This window comes from Parambassis ranga, chromosome 13 (assembly GCF_900634625.1).
Source record: "Parambassis ranga chromosome 13, fParRan2.1, whole genome shotgun sequence".
Classification (NCBI taxonomy): domain Eukaryota; kingdom Metazoa; phylum Chordata; class Actinopteri; family Ambassidae; genus Parambassis; species Parambassis ranga.
Window position 1 is genome coordinate 6,739,999 of NC_041033.1, and position 21,192 is coordinate 6,761,190.

Genomic DNA, 21,192 nt, shown 5'->3' on the forward strand with positions numbered 1-21,192 from the left:
TACTGTAGCTTCATGTTTTAGAGAACACAGCCTACAAATGCACAGCTTCTGTGCTACCCTGCAGGTCAAAATTGAGCAAGTGGACTAGGTAGGGTTTCTTGTTTTTGTCACCAGCAAGCAGCAACCTTCGGGGCTCAAAGTGGAAGCCCATGCGGAAGTGTCAAAACTTGTAATTCACGCTGCAACAGCTGGGGTTGGCTCCAAAAGCGAGTAATTTCCCATAGACTCCCATGTTAAAATGGCCGACTTCACAGCAGAATTAACATGTTTACAGCCTGGTACAAAAAAACCACTCTGGTCTCAGATGATAGGTTCTCTTCTAGTGTCAATTGTACGGGGGGTGAATTTTTTTACAACTCACTCGTTTCAATTGTATTCGGACATAAAATTACGCATAATTATGGGCGTTGCCGCTTGAGTGACAGACAGTTGCCGTATCACAGCGTGAGTTTCCTGCTCCCACGATCGCCCGCCCCCCTAAACCCCGCTCGTGCTCCCCCTCTTTGTCCATATTTGAGAGTTTTGGCGCACGTGACGCTGTCAACATGGCGGCGGTCATCACGTCCCGGAACCTCCCACCGAGCCTCAAAACGGCTCTTCAGAAACAAACGGGTGACGTCACGGAAGCTCTGTCCATAGTTTTTACTGTCAATGGTCACCAGCTGTCTCAGACTGCTGCTCTCATTGCCCTAATATTCTAGTTTTTTTCCTCATCGACATCCCACAATGAACATTGAAAAGAGTTTTCAGAATCGATCTTTAAACACAGTCTACGAAGTAACAGCATCTAAAGTAAAACACATTTCAACATTTAGTTACCTGACAAGCAATATCTATATCTACTGAGGGTTGTTCAGAGCTGAAACATATCCTAGTTGCAAATGATTACTGTAAATAATGTGGGTATCACATGAGCCATGAAAGGTTGACAGGTAATAACTGTGGGAGTGGGGGCTCACTGCTCAGTATATGTCACTTGCTCACCTCACTGTACGTATAGATTTTCATCTGTTGTAGCACGTAATTTAATTCTGTAGTGACCGGAGGTAAATTGCTAAAATCTATCAACACAAACCATTGCTGTTTGAGCTGTTAGCAAGAGTGTGTGGGCCAAACAGGCAAGGACAAGCTGAGGCTGAACCTGCAGGTTGCTCATATGGAGATGAATTATTCCTTTGAAAGAAAATTGGGTTTGAACTCAGCTCTGCCAGAGCGAGACAGGGCCTTGTTCTGCGACTGATGTATGTGCAAAATGAATGCACTGAAAGGGAAAGTGTGTGTGTGTGTGTGTTTATGTGTGCATGCATTAAAAACACTGAGCTCAACAAGAGCTCGATGCAGGTTTAATATAGATTTTTAAAGGTGAGTAAATAAGAAAAGAGATTTCAGACCAATACACAGTCTGACAGTGAAAAATGAAAAGCTCAAACCGGGTTCTAAATCAGAAACATCAGTGGATGAGAGCTCGACCATCTGTCAGCGGCTTTCATGTGGATGTTTGAGGATGACCTCCCAGGGTCATGGAGAAGGCACTGACACACATGCATTCTCTCACAAGCGCACTTTTATTCACAGAGGTCACACTTTACAACAGAGGGGGAAGGAAGAAAAACCACAATCCACCCATTCTTTCTTCACCCACAGCTCATTTTCCCCCCCACAAAGAGGCCATCTTGTTTTTCTTCTCCTCCATCCTTCAGTTCTTCCTATTTTTCTTTTGCTTCTTTTTCTCTCTCATTAGATTTTAAGTGCATCTTCGCTGTGAGGGGTGGACAGCAGTGGCAGGAAGGAAGGTCAGCTCTCTCCTCCTCCTCCTCTTTCTGCTTGTTCAATCTCAGGAAAGGAGCTCTATTATGGTCTCCTTGCTCTCTTCCATCACACTTGAAAGAGGCCTTTCACTCCTCCACACCACCCTCTATCTCCATCCTTTCACTCATTCTATTTTTCATTTTATACGCTCCCTTCTTCCTTTTAGATGCTGAGGAGATGGGCTGTAATTTGCCGCCAGCTTAAGTCATGTGTTTGTGGGTAAATCCTTAAGGCAACTGCAGAGCACATCTTAAAACATCCTCCTAAGTTGGTTTTCAATGGCAACACTGCCAGGCTACTGTTGCCTGAGAAAAAAAATGATGAGAAAAAAATAGTAAGCACTACAAAGGCAACATGATGACATATTCTGTTGTCGTTTAATGTTTTAAAAGCCACATAGCTACCAAGTTAATGCCAGATTCCAGGAATCACATTAAATAATGTCACATTCTACTTCCTTATAATTTCTCATTGACCTCAGTTCTCAGCCTGTTTAGTTAAGAAAAGCTTACTTTATCTATTTCTTCTTTTTCATTACCCTCAATACTATATAAGGAATAAAACAAAATTCAATTTCCTCTTTAATTTACAGAAAAAGTGTGGAGTTATTCCATATTATATATGGTAACAAGGGTAACAAGCTTCATGGCATCTGTGATTGGCCTGAAATGGCTTGTTTTAAGCTTTGAGAGCACAGGAAGCTCTGCTTGCTGCTGTGCACTGTGCATTATTATTTATTGTTTATAGGTGTAATGTACACTTACATGCTAATGTTAAGCATGGAGGTAGAATAAGTTTATTAATTCTCCTGTGCTGAACAAGACACACACTGACGTGTTATCAGATGTGTGCTCTGCAGTACTGAATCAGATGTAACTGTAGGGCCAGTTTGCTTGTTTACAGGATGGATCTCTGTGTATCTTTATCCTCATAGAAAGTCAGTGAAACCAGCAGTTACGAACAAGAACAAGAACAAGAACAGGTACATCCTCTGATCCTCTCACCTCCTACATCCCCCGTGGATATGAATGCGCAGGTGGGTGGGTGGGTGGTTGGGTTGCATGTGCAATTGTGGGTGCTGTTTACCCGTTCTCCGCTGCCTGCTGCTCAGGGACCTTCTAAATAGGTAAGGGTCTGTTTTATGAGCCCTTAACAGTCAGCACTCAGGCCAGATGGTGCGCTTATCAGCTACTCTATGTGTGTGTGAGTATATGAGTGTAGCATCAGGGAAAAAAGCAAGAAGTAAATATTTGTCAAAGCAAAGAGGCAGCTGGTTGTCTGGGGGACTTTAGAGCAACAAGACTGTCGCTTTAAAGAGGAGAGCACACACAGTGATATTAGTGGCATTACATTATAGAGACTGAGAGCGGGAGAAGAAAGGAACAAAAAGCACATGTGGGGTTTTGGTGGGGTTTGTGTGCTTCTTTGTCATTGATTAAAGGGCAGCTGGGAATAAATCCTCCAGGCTACTGCATCTGTCGTCAGTTAGAAACAGGCATAAAGGAAAAAAATAGTTTAACTATAAAAATATTTGGGTAAATATAACTAATAGTTTAGCATAGCTGAAGCTGCTATACATAGCTTTAAATAATAATTCTAATGGCATTTATCATGGCCAAAGAGTCATATATTTGTGTTGAAGTCGACCGAAACCCAAACAATCAGTGGGTAACCAGAAGCAAAACTAGTTAGTATAAATGCCCTGTGTCGTTTAGAACAATTATCCAATTCACACTGATGACTTAAAGGGTGATTTAATTGTCCAGGGGCAGGCTTGATTGTTTGAGAGTTTGGAGTAATTCGGTGAGTAGCCAGTAAGACATAGCCTGTTCCCTGCATCCATCTCTGGTTCTCAGCTAACACGCACCATGTTTTTAAACTGTTACTGTGTACAAGCTGTGGTGCAACAGACCACTTTATATTCCTTTTAAACAGTAACAATCATGTCTTTTCATCACAAACACAGGGCTTTAATCTTCCCCCTGAATACATTACCACAGTACAGTCGCCACTGCACTGATATACCTCAACACTTAAATCCGATTTAACCTTGTTCTCAGCAGAGCTTTTTGTCCCCGCTTGGTCATCTGCCAGCGACAGCCACTTTAATGAGGCTGTCTCCCCCCTCCGGGTCTGTAAACCTGTAGGCATGTTATAAATTTCATTCCCCTTGCTTATGAATGAAATGGACACGAGGAGCTATAGGTGTCATGTTGTTCCTCATGTTGTGCTGTGGCCCATCTTACCAGCACACGTCGCTTTGGACACACACACATCCTTTAGGCCCTTAGCACCATAGACAACCACAAGCTTTGCATGTCAGAGTATTTTTCCACTGTTTACGTTTTGATGGCAAGACAACCAGGGCCAGTCACCATGGTAATGAACCATACTTGACCATCCCATAGCTGATCATCAGTTCTTGCTGCCATGGCAACAACCATGTCTCCCTATAGGCCAACTTGTACGGTATGGCTGCAAAAACACCACCATGCTCTTGTCTATCAGAGGCACCCTACAGACAAAAAACCTACCAAGCATAAGGTACAAAAGAAACAGACACAAGGATGAAGTCCTGTAAAACTGTGTTTTTTCCCATTTAGAATCACAGAAGCAGGACGTAAATAAAGCATAGCACCACTATAATAATAAAAAACTCAAATTTTTGGTCTCCCACTGAATCATGCAAAGTGAAGTAAAAATTGACGTTTCAATGAATACCGTTTCTAAGATCAGCTTCAACAGGTAGTTATGTTAATAAGTGAGACAGACTTGAGGATGATAACAGAGAAATTGCTCCCTCTAGTGAACATTTCCCCTCACTTCAGCTGCTCTCACTGCGGTGCACTGATTTTTTTTTGCCTGTCAGTTAGATTAAACACATGCAACTAGCTCCCTCTTATGGTAACAGCAAGATGTGCGTAAAGGGCACATAAAAAAATGAACTCATTCATATATTTGGGTTTATGTCTAAAACATATATATTTTTAAAGATCCAAATTAAAAGTTAATTTTAAACAATTCATTGTTATATAGATTTGATGCATTGTTCTGTATCCAGCTGTAATTTTCAGCAGTCAGCTGTAATTTAATCATATTATTCATCATTTTCTAACATGCAGTGAGAAATATCAAGTGTCGTATATAAGAGAAACTAAACTTAGGAGGTGCGAGCAGAGAGGAAGTTTAACATCCTCCTCTTAAGCTCTTGAGGATGGGTGGAGTTCTACAACTACCCACATTGTGCTGCTACAAATGAGTCCGCAATCTTGTGGTCATGTTTTCTCTACCCGTTTCTCACACACACTCAAAGAGGCAGAGACACACTCACAGGCAGTGCCTATTGTTTAAAGAGGCGAACTGAAACTGGACTACGAGTTCATTTCGTATGTTTGTGCACTGTGGTTACATATTGAACCCTGCTTCCTAAATTAACCCCAGCTGGAAAATAATGACCGGCTGAAGCTGCTTCTCTCTGCCAAGCTTATATTAGCTGAGGTAACAGACTGTAGCTGTGTACACTACACCAACAGCAACACACAATAAAGCTGATAGCTCATTAAGGCCGCACAGCCTCCCTGTGGCTAATTATTGCTCCCTCTCCTCGTGCTGCACAGCAAAGCCCTGAGCTTTAATAAGTCATCACCTAAAGTAAATATGATACCAGCAGACATTCGGTCTTGTGTTTGTTTGGTGGGTCACAACTCACCATCGCTCCCTGCGATATAGAAGGTGCACCAGGAGACAGAGTAAATGCCAGACTCCATAAATAGCAGCAGCAGCAGCCCATTTGCTCTTTTCCATGATGCTGGCAGACAGATAACATTTACACCTGGCCCCAAAAAACTAGGCTAGACAACGAAAAGGGGAGGGGACTTTTTATCTCAAAGAAGAAGGCATGTCCTCCTACCATACCTACTTGTTTAAAAGGATACCTCATCAGCTTCGTTTCTGCCACTCAGCCTGTCAGTTCACAACATCCAAGATACTTTATTAAAAGAATAAAGTGGATGTAGTCAAAAAAGAAACAGCAGACTCAGAGAGCTGTCAAACACAGCCATCAGCATCGCCATGACTGGCTGCGTTCACAGGTGTGTGTCGACTCACGTCACATATGAGTGCATGGATGACGATCTCAGATGTAAGCAGCTGCTCTGTTTGAACTGAGCAGAGCAGGGCAGAGGTGAGAAGAAGACAGGGAGGGACTGAGGTGGATGGAAATAATGTATGACAAGTATCAATGTCTAATTAGCAGCAGCTGGGTGCAGACGCTCACTCACACACACACACACACACACACACACACAGAAACAACAAGAGCCTAGAGGAGCCAAGCTGACAGTTGGCCAGATTGACAACCCAGCGGGTAAAACAATCTGTGGCAGAGTCTGAGAAACAAAATACAAACTAATTTGTTTTGGTTTGTTGCACAGAAAACACAGTGAAGCAGATCCTGACATGAGATGTAATGCGTTCCATTATTGACGAATCATTCTAAACTGATAGATTCAGCTCACACAGAGCGAAGCAATCAACTCATCTGTATCACAGGAACAGCTTTATGAGTGGGGAATCAAATATCCTGTTTCTACTACACTCTAATTTACTATCAATTATACTGCTTCTCTCTTCAGTGTGACTTCACTGCAGTTCACCTATGTTAAGCTGATATAATTCCTTCTCATGTAGCATGTCACTGCCCCAACAAGAAACAGAAAAACTCTGACACAAGGGAAAGAAGAACACACAACCACCTCACAACAAGCTGTGTGAAGTGAATACATGCACAAAACCAGCAGTTTTGACACTTAAGTGTCCGTAGTGACACCAGATCATCTGCAGCAGTCACATGAATCGCCTTCAACAACTTCTCAGCTTTTAAAATATGAGGTGCGCTGCATCCGAAAAATACTGACATGAAAATACACACACAGGAGTAGGAGATAGTGGTTACTCACCACAGCTTGCGCGGCATCGTCACAAATATTAAGAATCTGATCAGGTGCTACCTTTGCCCCCTTTCCGTCCTGTCTCTCTCACTCTCTCCTCTATTGTCCCTGTTCGTCCACTTGTAATATTCACTCACCACCACCACCACCACCACTTCAAGACAAAATATATGCATGTGTTGTGCTCACACATACACACAGGTTTGATTATGCAGTTATTAATGAGGTGTACGGTGAAGGCGGAGAGATCTCTTTGTAGTAGGCATGAGCAGAGGAGGAGAGGGGATTAATGACAGGGGAGAGAGAAGGAGGCAGGATATAGTTAGTGCAGGAGAGGAATAAAAAGCACACTGTGAACTGAGGGCAGACAGGACTGAAGAGGAAGAAAAGAGCAGAATAAAATCCTCACACCTGCCTCCCTGCAGCCACAAACTTTGAAGTGAACAGTACCCACCTGGTGTTTTTGTTGCTTTGCCCTTCCACCTTTCCATTTTTCACTGCTTCTGTTCTCTTGTGGCTTTATTCCTCTGTAATATTTCTCCCTATGCATTTTTTCTACAGAGGTTTATTAGGAGCAAAACACTGCAGCACCTGCACAGACCACTAAAACAATGCAGAAAAAAATTTCTGTGGCCCACTAAAATTATTTAACATCATACATTAGTCATATAATATATATATTATATTAATTAGTTTACAAGAGATGAGTTTATGACCTGAGTTAAAGGAAGATGAGTCAGCTGTCTGGAAAAATGACCTTGTGCTATCATGAGTTCTTGGTGGTAACACTATGGGTGGGCGCTTCCTCCAAGATACAGCTTGAGAAGAGAAGTAGTTTTTTTTTTTTTTTACCAGAGCTACAATCCAGCCCACAAGTCCACGGTGGTGGTGGCTGCTATCCAGGAATGTGGATTGAACAGCTGTCCTCATCACTTCATTTGGATCAGACTCCACAAAAAGCAGCTCACTGGTTGCCATTTTAGCAGTGATGCTGTGAACTTTTTCTACAAGTGCAAAACAGCTCTTCAATTTCTAAGGCTACAAATTTATCAATCTATCAATCCTTGTTATTATTTGTTTTATAATGCCATCTGTGTTTCTCTTTAGTTCTGTCTCCTTAATCAAACATACATACTGTACACAATACACATACACACACATATAGACACAAGTGTTTCCAGCATCCGGGCAGAGAAGCAGCTCAAGCCGGAGTCACGACTCACTCATTCATATTCAGAGCCACTCCAGACGAGACCGCCTAATGACACCTGGCCGAGCAAGGACCTGAAGGAGACACTGTGTGTGTGTGTGTGTTCTCTCTCTCTCTCTCTTTCTCTCTCTCTCTCGCTCTGTGTGTGTGTGTTTGCACGCATGAGCGCAGACAGAGTCATATTTACATGCAACACACTGACCTGATGTTATTCTTTTATAAGCCCAGCTTTCTGTGTAAAACACACCTGACAGCACATCTGCCTTGTTTAATATTTGATCAATGTGGCATTTTAAGCCCGGGTGCAGAATTTTAATTCTACGTGACCACCTGAACGTGTTCTAGATTATTAAAGAGTTTGACTTTGAATGATTTTCTCCAATAGAAATTAGAGCGGCTAAGCTTTCATGTTAAGCATGCGATAGCCTGTCCCACTTATCTGATATGTGCAAACCTTTCACACCAATAAAATTCATCTGAAAAGTCACAATTAAAGTTCATTCAAGAAAAGTAAAAACAAACCATGGTGCCAGGTCAGAGAGTATTTTACCTTATTTCCAAAATATGAGTCTATGACTCAAGTTACAAGTTACTGCAGAGCTACATTTGTTTAGTATTCACTTGCAGCATCCCGATTTGATCGATAGAGACTCATTTCTGTTGCCTTGATAATGATAGATTTTGTCAGTTCTTAAAACACACCAAGAGCACAGAGTAGCAGATGGAAGATGCAGATGGTAGGTGGGAAAACACTAAAGTTCTCTGTGATTGACAGTGAGTGAGTCAAGCAGAGCGTATGCTCTTTATGTGAATTTGTCGTGTTTGTGCCTGAACAGAATGCAGTCTGGGATGTGGATACCAAAAGAGTTAATATCAATAAACACACACACACACGGAAGCTCCTCGCCTCTCATCACTACGGCAACCTCCTTTAGTTTGTTTTAACAAAGAGAGGCTGCTTGAGAACATCACAGCGAGGATGTGCTCGACTCTGCAGGAGATATAAGCCTATTCACTTCAGTATGAATTACATCAAATGATCAAAGATGTTTCTGTCAACAAACAAAATTCCGACAGAAGTATCAATGCACGTCTATCACAAGTATTACTTCACCTTTCTCAGCCATGAAATTTTAAGGAAACAAACCAGCATGCATTGTTTGTGGTGTCCATACATGCAACATGAGCATGAACAATATCAAACATAAACAAAGCCAGCCCTCAGGCAGCATTCTGTGTAACCTGTCCTGGAGCAAATACAAATTAAAGCAGTTATGTAAGATTGTTATGCAAGTTGAAGTTAAATGTTATTAAACCCTGTGGGTTCATTTGACCATTATTACTATTTGGAGCAGCAGGAAGCTACATTACAGTCACAGAGCATCTCTGTGTCAGAGGAAAGTAGATCAACACACAGAGAAGATCTTCTGTTGACCTTTATGGGGTTAAACCAACCCAGAGATGCTTGCTGTGATGATGGCAGTCAGTGAATCACTGTGCGTTATTACACTGAATCAGGGGTGCAAACTGTCAAGAATGATGCACAATTGTTCATCCCTGTATCAACCTTCAGCTGTCAGCGTGAATAACATGTCAAAGTAGAAAATCAAGTTAATTATAGGTTTGTGTTACACAGCTGAAGGATGTTTACAGGATTCGTAAGCTTTGTTTTAAAAGTAAAAGTGGCATGGGGCATTTTCGGTCAGCATAAAAGTAGTGGAGTGCTCGGGCTAAAATGAAAATAAAATGAAAACCATCGTATCACTAAGGCAGCAGAGGAGGAGAGCAAATAAGCCTTAAAATGACTTTCCCATTAACATAACAGCACGTTGCTATGAGCTCGAGCCAGTGAAAAGGAGGTTGAACAATAACAGGGGTCATATGGAAGCCTGGGAACCGCAGTGCAACCACAGGCGTCACATACAACAGCCAGGAAGTCTTCACTAAGTGTAATTTCTAACACATTTTCTTATTTGTATACTTGTTGACCTGGCAACAGGTTTAAGATGGAAGAAATGAATCATCCAAGCAGAGGAAGAAAGGAATGCATTTAGGTAATTTTTCACCTGTGCAGAGCACATAGGTGCACTGTGCACTGTGCAGTGTGAGTAGGAGGTGGGTATTGATTCTCTGATTGTCCTTCCAGCTCAACAGATCAATTGTTGTGAAGGTTTTAGGCTGCAGAGATCATTTGTATTTCATCTTTACCTAATAAAAATATCAAAAATTCCTTAAAACCTGTAAAAGATGTAAAGAATGACTCACCGAGCCTTCAGCGCAGATAAAGTGGACTTGTCAATCCTGGAGAAGAAGCGGGAGAAACACAAACACAAATATTACTGATCATGTATCATACACATTACTCAAATTAAACTCTTAGGTCCACATGCTTTTATGTTACAGTGAGTAAGGAGAACATTTAAGGGTGATATGCCATTACATATAGGATTCATTCATATTTATATATAATCTTAATTGATGTTTACCACATATATACATGAATGTGCCTAATTATTGCACAGAAACCAGGCCTCAAAGACATGAAGGCATCAGTTTAGTAATAATATATGCAGCCTGGAACACAGCTAATGCACAGGTCAGAGAGGTGAGGACAGCTGAGTACCCTTCATGAGAGACAGCCTCATTTAACAACAGTGCTGCTCTACAAGCCGCTCTGACCGGTTATGAGAGGGTCTCACTGTTGAATCATGCTTCAAAGCCAACTGTTCATACTATAAACATAAAAAAATATGTTCAACATTTACAGCTTTTCAGTTCAGTTGCTGTTTACTGGTAATAATAGCAGCATATCTGCGAGGCACGTGAGGCTTAAGGATTATTTTCACTTTATTAACATATGAGTGCACAACTCTGTGTGTGTGTTTCTGTTTCAGTGCCCAACATGAACACTTTTTATATCAGTTGAATGTTTTCTGTGTGATTTGAATAACATCAGAGATAAGTGAGGCTCTGTGACGTTACAGATCATGTGACATACAAGATATTTAAATGTTAGAACAATGCGTTTATATTTAGCTGCAGCTGTAAAACTGGAATGTAACAACAGCTACTGAGGTGTAGGACACACTAATCAACTGAACTGGAGTCCAACAACTTATAAATGTTTTCACAGCCAGTTACGTCAGATTCTCCCACAGTGACACTTTACGTCACATCTGATCCTGCACCACAACAGATTACTTTGGCTCCATGATATTGTAATGGAGCTGCAGGCTGTGTTCTCACAGTGTTTATATATAGTATGTGTAAGCAGCTGAAGAGATGCAGCCCCCACATTATGGCTGAATCATAAAGCATTCTTTTTAGCATCACTATGATTTTAGGGATGACAGAAATACTACAATTGACTGTGTGTGTGTGTGTGTGTGTGTGTGTCTGTGTGTGTTCATTGCATTTTATGTTAATAACATCTAACACATTTTTTCTTTGCAGATGTGCCGCAGTCTCTTCTCTGCCTCATTTTGGATTTACATTCTGAACAGTTTGGCATCATCACAAACCAACCATCCATTCATATGTGTACAGAGCATTTACAAACACAAACGTCAGAAAGAATAAGAAAATCATTTTACCGCATATTTTGTGATCACCACTAAAATACTTCAGGATATTGCTAGATTAAAATTCACAGATTATACAAAATGAAGACGGGTAATTTTCTCTGATGTGTAATGTGCGAATTATGTTTAGAACTGATAATACACAACAAGTCGGGAGGTCACCGCAATGTCAGCATTCATCATCACACCTCGCTGTTAGTGAGGGAAATGAGATGCATATTGTTCTTGTCTGATCCTGGCAGCAAACAAAATGTAGTCTGTTTAATCCTGTAAAATCTTAACAGCAACCAACAAGACAAAGTTTGTAAAGTTTTTGTTAAATCTGGATTAGTTTTCTGGTTTTCTTGCAGTACAGCAAAAAAAAAAGCTAATTATTTTGGAAATTAATTCACTGGCATAGTGAATGTGAAGATATAACATCATCAATAGAGTCAATGAATTAGAAGAAGGAATTAGTTTTTCCATCAGGCAAATTATCATCTTTTTTTTTATTGCTGAGCTGATTATCAACTTATTGTGTCATTTATGTGTGAGGACCAATCACTCTGGCATCCTTTGGTGTGTGTCCCTCAGCACTTCGTCACAGCATTTGATTGTTTTTGTTACAAATGTCCACTTCTCTCAACCTATAATGTGTGAAGCAGGTTTTATGTTATAAATTAATGTTATTTGTGGAATTGGTGCAACTGATTGACTGGTTAGGTACAGTGATATATAAACCAACAAAGTCCACTTAAAGGAGAGGCTGGGTGGGAGATAGTTTGTTTCCACTAACAGACAGTTGCATTTTCATATTGTAAGTTTCTTTTTGAGTATCACTTTTGTCTATAGTTGTGCATGATGCTCCACCTTTTTCATGGCTACCACAATGACGAGTCTTGCACTAATCGTGCACTCATTTACTTATCCACATGGGGGTGCACAGTTATGTTATAACTCTTATCGTCAATCACCTTGTTAATTAATAATAACCTTTTTTCTGGTGATAACTGGCTTTTTTTCTGTGATTTGATGGCTTTACTTTATTTGAACCGCTATATATTATACAGTTAGTTGCTCCACAACCCTGTTACATGTAACATGGTGGTCCTCTGTGTATTTGTCACAGGTTATTTCAATCTGTCTGGCAAGATACGCTGCCTCAGCCCAGCTGGGAAGGTTAAGTGCTCTGAAGCAGTGCTTCAGTGTCAAAGTGGCTACCAGCAAGGGGGCCAGCACAAAAACACTCCATCCAAGTGTGTCAGCGCATTCAGAGCTAAATGAGCTCCCAGGCAGCTTCTTTAGCACTGCATGATGGGAACTCCTTCTCAGCCAATAGAGGAGGAGAACATGACCGGTAAGAGCTGTGTGACTACAGTCCCCTACCAGGACAACAACGACAGACAAAGCAGCCTGTTGACTGGAATCCCACACTGAACGAATGGAGACAGCACAGAGTGAAACTGCACACACACACACACACACACACACACACTGACAAAGGCTGACAGAGGACAAAGTGTTAGAGATGTGACACGGAGGAGCAGCCTGAGCCCTCCACCCATCCTTCCTTTTCAGAAAAAATAGAATACATTTCTGCACCACCCACACCCATGTGATTGCTCTAGATAACACACTTCAGCAAAATATAAGACAGAATGTGCATGTTTCATACTTCAGAACTATAATCATGCACATGAACAAAACACACACACACACATATTAGCATCCAATGAAAGGGCAACATACCATCCAAATCCACCAAATGACACACTCCTCCTCCTCCTCAGCATTTTGTCAGTTCGAGCTTCTCAGCGGTCTCACTCCTAGCCTCTCCTTTGGGAAATGTATGCTCTGCTGTCAGCCTCTCACTCCTTCTCTTTATATACTTGCACTTTGTCTCTATCTGACCCAATCTCCCTCCCTCTCTGGTCTCTATTTGCCGTCTTTTCTCTCTCTCTCTCTCTCTCTCTCTCTCTCTCTCTGTCTTCTTTTTTCCCACCTGCCTCTCCAGAGCTGTCGTTTTCCACTTTGCCACTTGACCAGTTAACCCCTCTCCTGAAACACTGTCTGCTCTTTGGCTTTCACAGGCAGTTTAACACACACACACACAATCTGACACACTAACACATAAAGGTATACCCATTACAGCAGCAGCTGGGGGGAGGAGCAAGGTGAGGAGGGGCCACAGTTGCACATCTGACTTTTTGAGTTTGTTTCCCACACAAAAAATATATTAGCATTTTAAATAATAATCTCTCAGTCACATTCCACACACACGCCGTCTACCAGGAAATGTGGCTACTTCCTGTTCCATGTGTCCCCCTGTCAAGTATACCGTGGTCACACACACATATACACACACACACACACACAAAAGATGCAGGTGAAACCAGAAGAAAATTTGATAAGGATTGTGTAACATCAAGTTAAAGTTGCACCATCCATCATTCTCACCACTTCTATCCAAAAGAGCCTCACAGGAGGCTGTACTGAATGAAAAAATATGTCCAACAACACACAGTACACAATGATATGGGAGTTGAACAGCCGTGCATTCAGACTGCAGCACATATATATAGAAGCCTCCCATGCTGTGACCAAAGGGAGTGTCCTTCCTGACACCCTTCCTCTCGATTTGACAGGTCTCACTCTGACACAAAATGTGTAAAGGAAACTGAAAAGTTGTTTTTTTTCTAACAAGCATGCAGTTAATAATAGTTCTGCCCTGTATTTGTGAACTAAGACTTATATAAAACTGCACTGAGCTTAGCTATATTTTTATGTTTCCAAGGTGCATAAAACTTTTTATGTACCATTAAAACAAAAGAGGTTGCAGCTTATCTATTTATCTGTCTGTCTGTCTATCTGTTTGTCTCTCTGGATTTTGCCTAACAGTGCATTTGCTAATTGTGGCTATTGCAATAAAAACATGACTGGATGTAGTCACGCCTTATTATTACTGATGTGGTTAGGCAGCAGTTTGGTGTTGCTGCTGGTGTAACTGCTGCAACTGATGTGACAGTCTGAACAGAACAGTGAGACTATCTGAACAGTGATGGAAATATCCATCCATCTCCATTAAATGAACAGTAAATGGGTGATTCAAGGCTAAAACAACCAAAACCTATACCTCCTCTGACAAAGCAAGTATCAAGTATCAAGTGTTTAGAATTTCGAAACCGAGGATGCCCTTCTAAAGCCTGCTGAATATGATCATGGTCAAACACTCTCACAATGAAATTCTCAATTATCAACATCATGCTTTAACTCTCTGCTTTTACTGTGCAGTAGGTGAGTGGAATAATGAAATTGCACTGATTAAGAGCAATAAAACACTCCACTGACAAAATATGGTGAGTCTGTTTGTGTTTGCTTGATGTGGCATTAGTCATTATCACATATACTGATGAAAACAGAAGATGATAAAGATGAAAGACCAGAGGAACTTTTGTAGAAGCTGTATCTAAGTGAAAAAGGTAGGTCACATAAATAAATGGTGATTTTTAGCCACCAGGAAACCTTAAGTCGTTGCTCTTGCCCACAGATAAAGGACTTTGCTCGAGGTTTTACATGCTCATGCTCATTTAAAGTTAAGAAAAGGTCAGGATTAAAAGTCTGGATTAAAGCATGGAGAAAAAAACTCTTCGCTATAAGAAGCTTCTCTGCCATTTTTAGTCATAAAGAGTTATATCAGTCCAATGTTAATATGTTGACATGCACTATATTCACATGAGCACATAAGGGCGCTAGATACTTTATGTACACACAACCCATGTTATGTGTAAAATATGCTTCACTGAGCCATTGTTGTTCACTTTACAGGCCACACAGCCTCCCTATCGACCCAGTCAAGGCTAGGACTCCACCCATTGACAAATAATGTTCACAGCTGACCCTAAAAGGGCTTGTAATGTGGTAGTTGGGTCAGGCACACACAATTATAGACTGCATACATGCATCACCTGTAATAGCATCACATTGCTATATAGATAAAATTACTGCACAGTAGCAGCTCTCTGATTTTTACATTATTTGCTGTAAAATTTTAAAAAAACAGGAGCCAAATAAATGAAGGTGTACAACCTAATGTACACTTTTATTTATTTATCCTCGCTGTTAATGTCCTTATTTGTACTGCTGTACTGCAGCCAGTGTTCAGCAGCGGGTTTAATTTCCCTCACTGGCTCACTGTCTCAAGCACAGTGTATCACCTTTGTACTGAAACTTGCATTTGCAACACCACCACCACATTTTCAGTTACGCAGATGTTGGTAAGTGGGTCATGTGACATCACCCTACAGCCAGCAGATGGGTGATGTCATCAGGTCACCACAGCATCTTTTCACTCACCAACATCAAGAGCATTTCAACTCTCAAGGTGGATTAATTAGTTAGAAACTTGAAGCTTTCCTCCTCTCTGATGTCAGCTAATGCACACTGATGGCATTAATGTAATTAAAGGTGGTGGTTAGACCAGGACACATCTGATTCATGGGCCTTTGTTGTAGTTGACATATGATATATGATATATGACATATTCCTGCTACATGTCAGCGCAGATGTTGTGAAAACAATTTTAACTGAGCAGCTATGAAACAATAGGGAGAGGGACAACAGGGTATGTGTTTTAACATTTACACAGGTGTATGTGTGGAGTGACTCAATATTTATTTTAAGTGATGCATGTGTATGAAACACAACAAAAAATTCTTTGATGATTGCGGGTTTCACAAAATTGCACGTCACTCATTGCACTGCTCGCTGTTAAGATTCTATGTAATATCCATATTAATCCCTTAAATCCACATTAATTCTAATAAACTGTCACAGATTAAGGGACTGGATATTCAAGACACATTTATTCATTCAGGCTTAATGGTGTCATACAAGAATATTTGGAAAATGCATCATAACGAACTCTCACACATGCCAGTTATTCTCAATAATTCAGTGACTTGTTAGACAATACTTTTCACTGCATTTCACTTGATTTATTTATTTTGGGCAACAGTTTAAAATCTTAAAGGTGTAAGGCAGAACATTTGTCTCCCCCTGCTGGCTGTGAGAAGCGAAGTTATTGGAGATGTTAGGTGTCCTTGGATACATTCGTATTTGAAATTAAAACACTACACAACATGTACTATTACATTTATATTATTATTTCCTAATTAAGGCATTGCCTTATAACTGTAGAATGTGGGACTTGGGAGTGGTATTTAGAGTTTGTTCCACATACTCTGGATGCTGTCTTCTTGGCTAAAGTTGCTTCCTTCTGTTTGTTGAGCTGGCATGAAAATGTCGCTACATAAACCAAATCTAAATTTCAGGTTTACAGTTAAACACAGAGAGATTATTGGGTTAATGAGAACTTAATTGGTTTGAATGAATTTTATTTTACATCTTGCAGACACACACTGTTGTACAACATGCATCATGGTGCTGTACGTCTAAAATATATGAACTGTTGTCTCACTAACAGAATAAAAGAACATGTTTAATTAAATAAATTAAATTAAATTAAATTCATTAAATAAATCTCTGCATTAATTTAGCTTTGTTTATTTGTTTCTAGTCCCTCGTGCATTTCTCAATAACCTTTTCACTGGTGGCAGTGAGGCTTCACCAGAGATGTGATGTTTCCATCTTTATTACATTTGTTTCTTCCTTCGCTGCGTCCCCCCTCTTCCATCTCTCTCACCACCATGTAATAAGGTATTTAGTCATTAGATGGATTCCCGGGGGGACTTACACACCCAGACAGATGTGAGGGACCTTTCTCTCCCTCCATCCATCCATCCCTTCTGTTTCTCTAATAGGTTACTTAGTCATATGAGGTTTTCCAGGAGGGTTGATGATTTAGAGACAGAGCTGATGCTCTGCTTTAATGGCTCCTGTCTCATCCACATCCATCACAATCTATTATAACACATACACAGAAATGTGTGTATGTGTTATAATAGATGGGAAGGACAAACCAGCAGACAATATCTGCAATATGTTCCAGCCTTTATTTGAATTCTTTAATGTTTTCTGGTCTATAGAATAGAAATCTGAAAATGTTTTTTGATTGTTTTGTGTGGAAATTATAACTGGATCCTGATACATGACATTTAAAGCTATATCACATAGGCTAATTTAGCTGTGATGAGTAATTAAACGTTCATTACCATACTTCTGTTTACTTGTTTGTGAACACAACATGGGCTGATGGAGAAAATATTGTCCATCTGTGGCTCTGCCCATGATGAAAAAAAAATCATTTATTTGATTCACACTCACATCAACACACACAAAACATATGAGCACACACTGTACATACACAAAGACACATTTACTGTGGTTTAATGTGAGTTAATTACCTTTTGAAGTAAAGGTAACATAAATATGTGTAAGTAAAACACAACACACCTTTAAGTGAAGAAAGTTAAGTACTAAAAAAATGTAATTCAGACTAGCAAAACGTCTCACTATGTGGTAACAGCTATCAGATTTGTGTCATTATTTAAGTGGTTTATAGTAGGAGACAGTGCAGGGTCACTTGAACTACATTATGTACTTCTGAGCAGATTCATCATTAGCAATAGTTATAATTACAGGGGTCACCGTGAAATCAGCAGTAGAGTAGCAGAGCTCGTGTGATTATATGGCAATGTGTTTAACTGCATCAGATGAGAGTGGCACATGCAGATGATGATGATATAATGCATCAAAAAAAGGGTCCATAGAGATTCTTCAGTCTATCACTGTTCACTAAACCTTCCTCTTGGTTGCCTTCTATTTGTTCCCTGCCCCCCTTTATAGATCTTGTCTCTGAATCTTACCGAAAGTGACAGTGAGCCCACCCATTCACCCACTCACCCAGATCACACACAAACACAACTACAGTACTGCATGCCCTCATGCACACAAGCACAAAGACAAATTGTGACACAGTGTACTTAGATTAACAAGCTGTGACGTGCACACACAACACCTCCGCCACCCACAGTTCCTACAGCGCCTTCATCACCACTGTTCTTGCCCCTTTCTTTATTCTTCCAAACACCATTGATCAGGGAAAAACTTAATCTAATTCCATTTAATTCACGTACCAATTCACTGCAGCTCGCTGGTCTATGAAGAGCAACACACAAGAGTGTGAGCCTACAAACGTGATGACATACACCCACAGGGGTAAAATTCAAACACCCAGCACGCACAGAAACAATTTAATCAGGTGCGCATGGAGAACAAAGCAATTTCCTCACACCATTTCGTAATTGACAAACAACACAAAGACGCGCAAATCCTTTCTGTGCAGCCACTGTCACACGTTGAAAGTTTGCATTGATCAGCATGGTGGGCAATAGGAATTAATCTACTTTAGAGACAAAGGGAAGTTAAATAAGATGAAGACAAAAAAGAGGTGAAGAGAAGAAGAGAGAAAGAAGACTTAATGATTGGAAGAGCATATATGCCATAATGTCAAAGGAGAGATGCAGGAAGTGCTGACAGATTGAGGGATTATGAAAGGTTAGATGCTGACAAGCAACAGGAAACAACAGGAGATAGGATGTGTGTAATGTTGAAGTGCTAGTTGACTTTTATCTCAAGTAAACTATTATTAAAAACACAAGAGGATCAGAAGAGATGAGACAGAGAAGATTTAAAAAAATGCAATAATAATTTACACTGTGAAAATCAAGTAGTATAAATTACCATAAAATGTATGCATGGTCTGTGTGCATTCATATTATCTGCACGCATGCTCACACAAATCTTGAATTCACTCCACCCGAGAGCTACAGATTAGCCTCTATCTATTTTGAGCTGGAAACTGCAGCAGATAGTACACAGAGCTGCTGAAAGGACCAGTCGTCCACTTGACACTGCAGAACCACGATTTGTCAAGGCTTTTAGTCTAACTGCTGTGTCAAGAGTCTCTTTTTGCTTTTTTTTTTGTGGCTGAAATTTTAGAAGCTCAAAAGGCTAAAACGAATACTCCAATGTCAGCAATCACAGACCATTGGAGAGTCCCAGCTGAAGTCAGATTAAAAAATTTTATAGCCAAATCATCCAAAGCAAGCTTTTATTTTGTAGGAGGAGTCCTGCACTGCTTTTAAAAGTTACATCGCAATTGTTAAGAATTGGTGTTGACATAAACAAGTGGCACTAATATTCATGTCGGGTGCCGGTAAACTATTAAATCTGTAGTTATATGTGTTAATATGCAGGAATATTTGAAGTACGTCACATTTTGTCAGATAATGCTAGTAGTTATTTATCCTCTTAATTGTAAAATGCTATAATAAAAACCAATAGCTCTCAGCAGATGACTTAATCTCATATTATCACACACACAGACAAACAGATTAGCATCCTTCCCTCTGCACTGCACTGGAATCACATTTCCTAAGGGGGGGGTACTTTTGCTCATATACACATTAACTCTCTCTGTAGTGCACATGAACATGAATGAGCCTCCAGGAGCACACAGCTAGAAAATTCATGCGTGCATGAAGACATTTACCCGTTGGGTCAGGACACTAACGTCTTGCATACTATTTAAAGGCACATTTTCTGCATTCATGTTTTCAGGGTATTATATTGTGCATGCCTTTGTATTCCCTCCAGTGCCACGAATGTAGTGTTGTGAGACAAATTTCTGAAAATATTAAGGAACCCTATTCATATCCGCCTACTCACATATGCATGAAGTTACATGCCCCCTACACACCATCACACATATAAACACAATGTGGTGTCATAAGCCGTTAGAGAGTGTAGCACCATAATAAGACATTGCAGCGCTGCTGCAGTATTATTGGAAAGACAATGTGCGTGCCCATTGGCTCTTTCACACCAGGCACGACTTCTCAACACACATTAAAAACATGCACACACAGACAGAGCAATATTTCTGCCAAGTTTGAGAAAATACTGAGAATACAACAGAAACCCTGGGGATGGTTTTCTACTTTATGACCATATGCAGACCACAAGTGTCAAATCTAACCTGCAACTAGCACAAGCCCTTTACTCCAGCTGGAGAGTTCTCACACAGATCAGCATACACACACACACACATAAGCGCTTCCCATCAGTCATCTGGCTTTCAGTTAGCTGTTAGCAGCCAACAGCAGCAGCAATGACATCTCTGCTATGTTTCTGCTTCAGAGTAAAGCAGTGTGAAAGCCTTACCTCTGCTCTCCTACAGATCCTTTACAAGCTGGGGTGAACATCTCACAGTCAGTAGATGGTGCAGCATTAGCAGTAGACCAGCTGCCAGAGCAGGAGAGGATGAGTGTATGTGTGTGTGAGAGAGAAACAGAGACAAGGAGAGAGAGAGTAAGGGGAGAGGGAGTGCATATAGGGGGAGGGTACAGCGATAAAGCTCAGGGTAGGGCAGAATTATGAGATGAGAGTGAGAAAATGTGTGTGTGTGTAAGAATGAAAGAGAGTGTTACCATGGAGAGGGCTACGCCTAAAGTCCTTTTAAAGCTCTTTAAGACAGAGTAAAGAGACAAAAGAGAAAGTCAGGCAGAAAAGAAGGGAATATGGCAGGGTTTGTCATGGCACAGGCAGAAAAGACAGAGCGAAGGATCAAAGTAGATAGCCAGCAGGACAGGAAATTAATAAGGAAGGAGTGGGAGGGATGAGAGCGGTGAGAAGTTTGAAGACC

General features: G+C 40.6%; 1 protein-coding gene across 1 annotated transcript in view; it reads right to left on the reverse strand.

The window, feature by feature from the left end:
- The window catches only part of rap1gap2a (RAP1 GTPase activating protein 2a), a 58,858-nt gene extending 45,225 nt beyond the window's left edge, over positions 1–13,633 (reverse strand). Inside the window, exons 1-2 of the mRNA XM_028420037.1 lie at positions 13,278–13,633; positions 10,234–10,269 (exon numbers count right to left, since the gene is read on the reverse strand). Of these exons, the coding sequence (XP_028275838.1) occupies positions 10,234–10,269; positions 13,278–13,321 (80 nt within the window). The 5' untranslated portion in view covers positions 13,322–13,633. The remainder of the gene's footprint in view (positions 1–10,233; positions 10,270–13,277) is intronic.
- Positions 13,634–21,192: the final 7,559 nt, after the last annotated feature.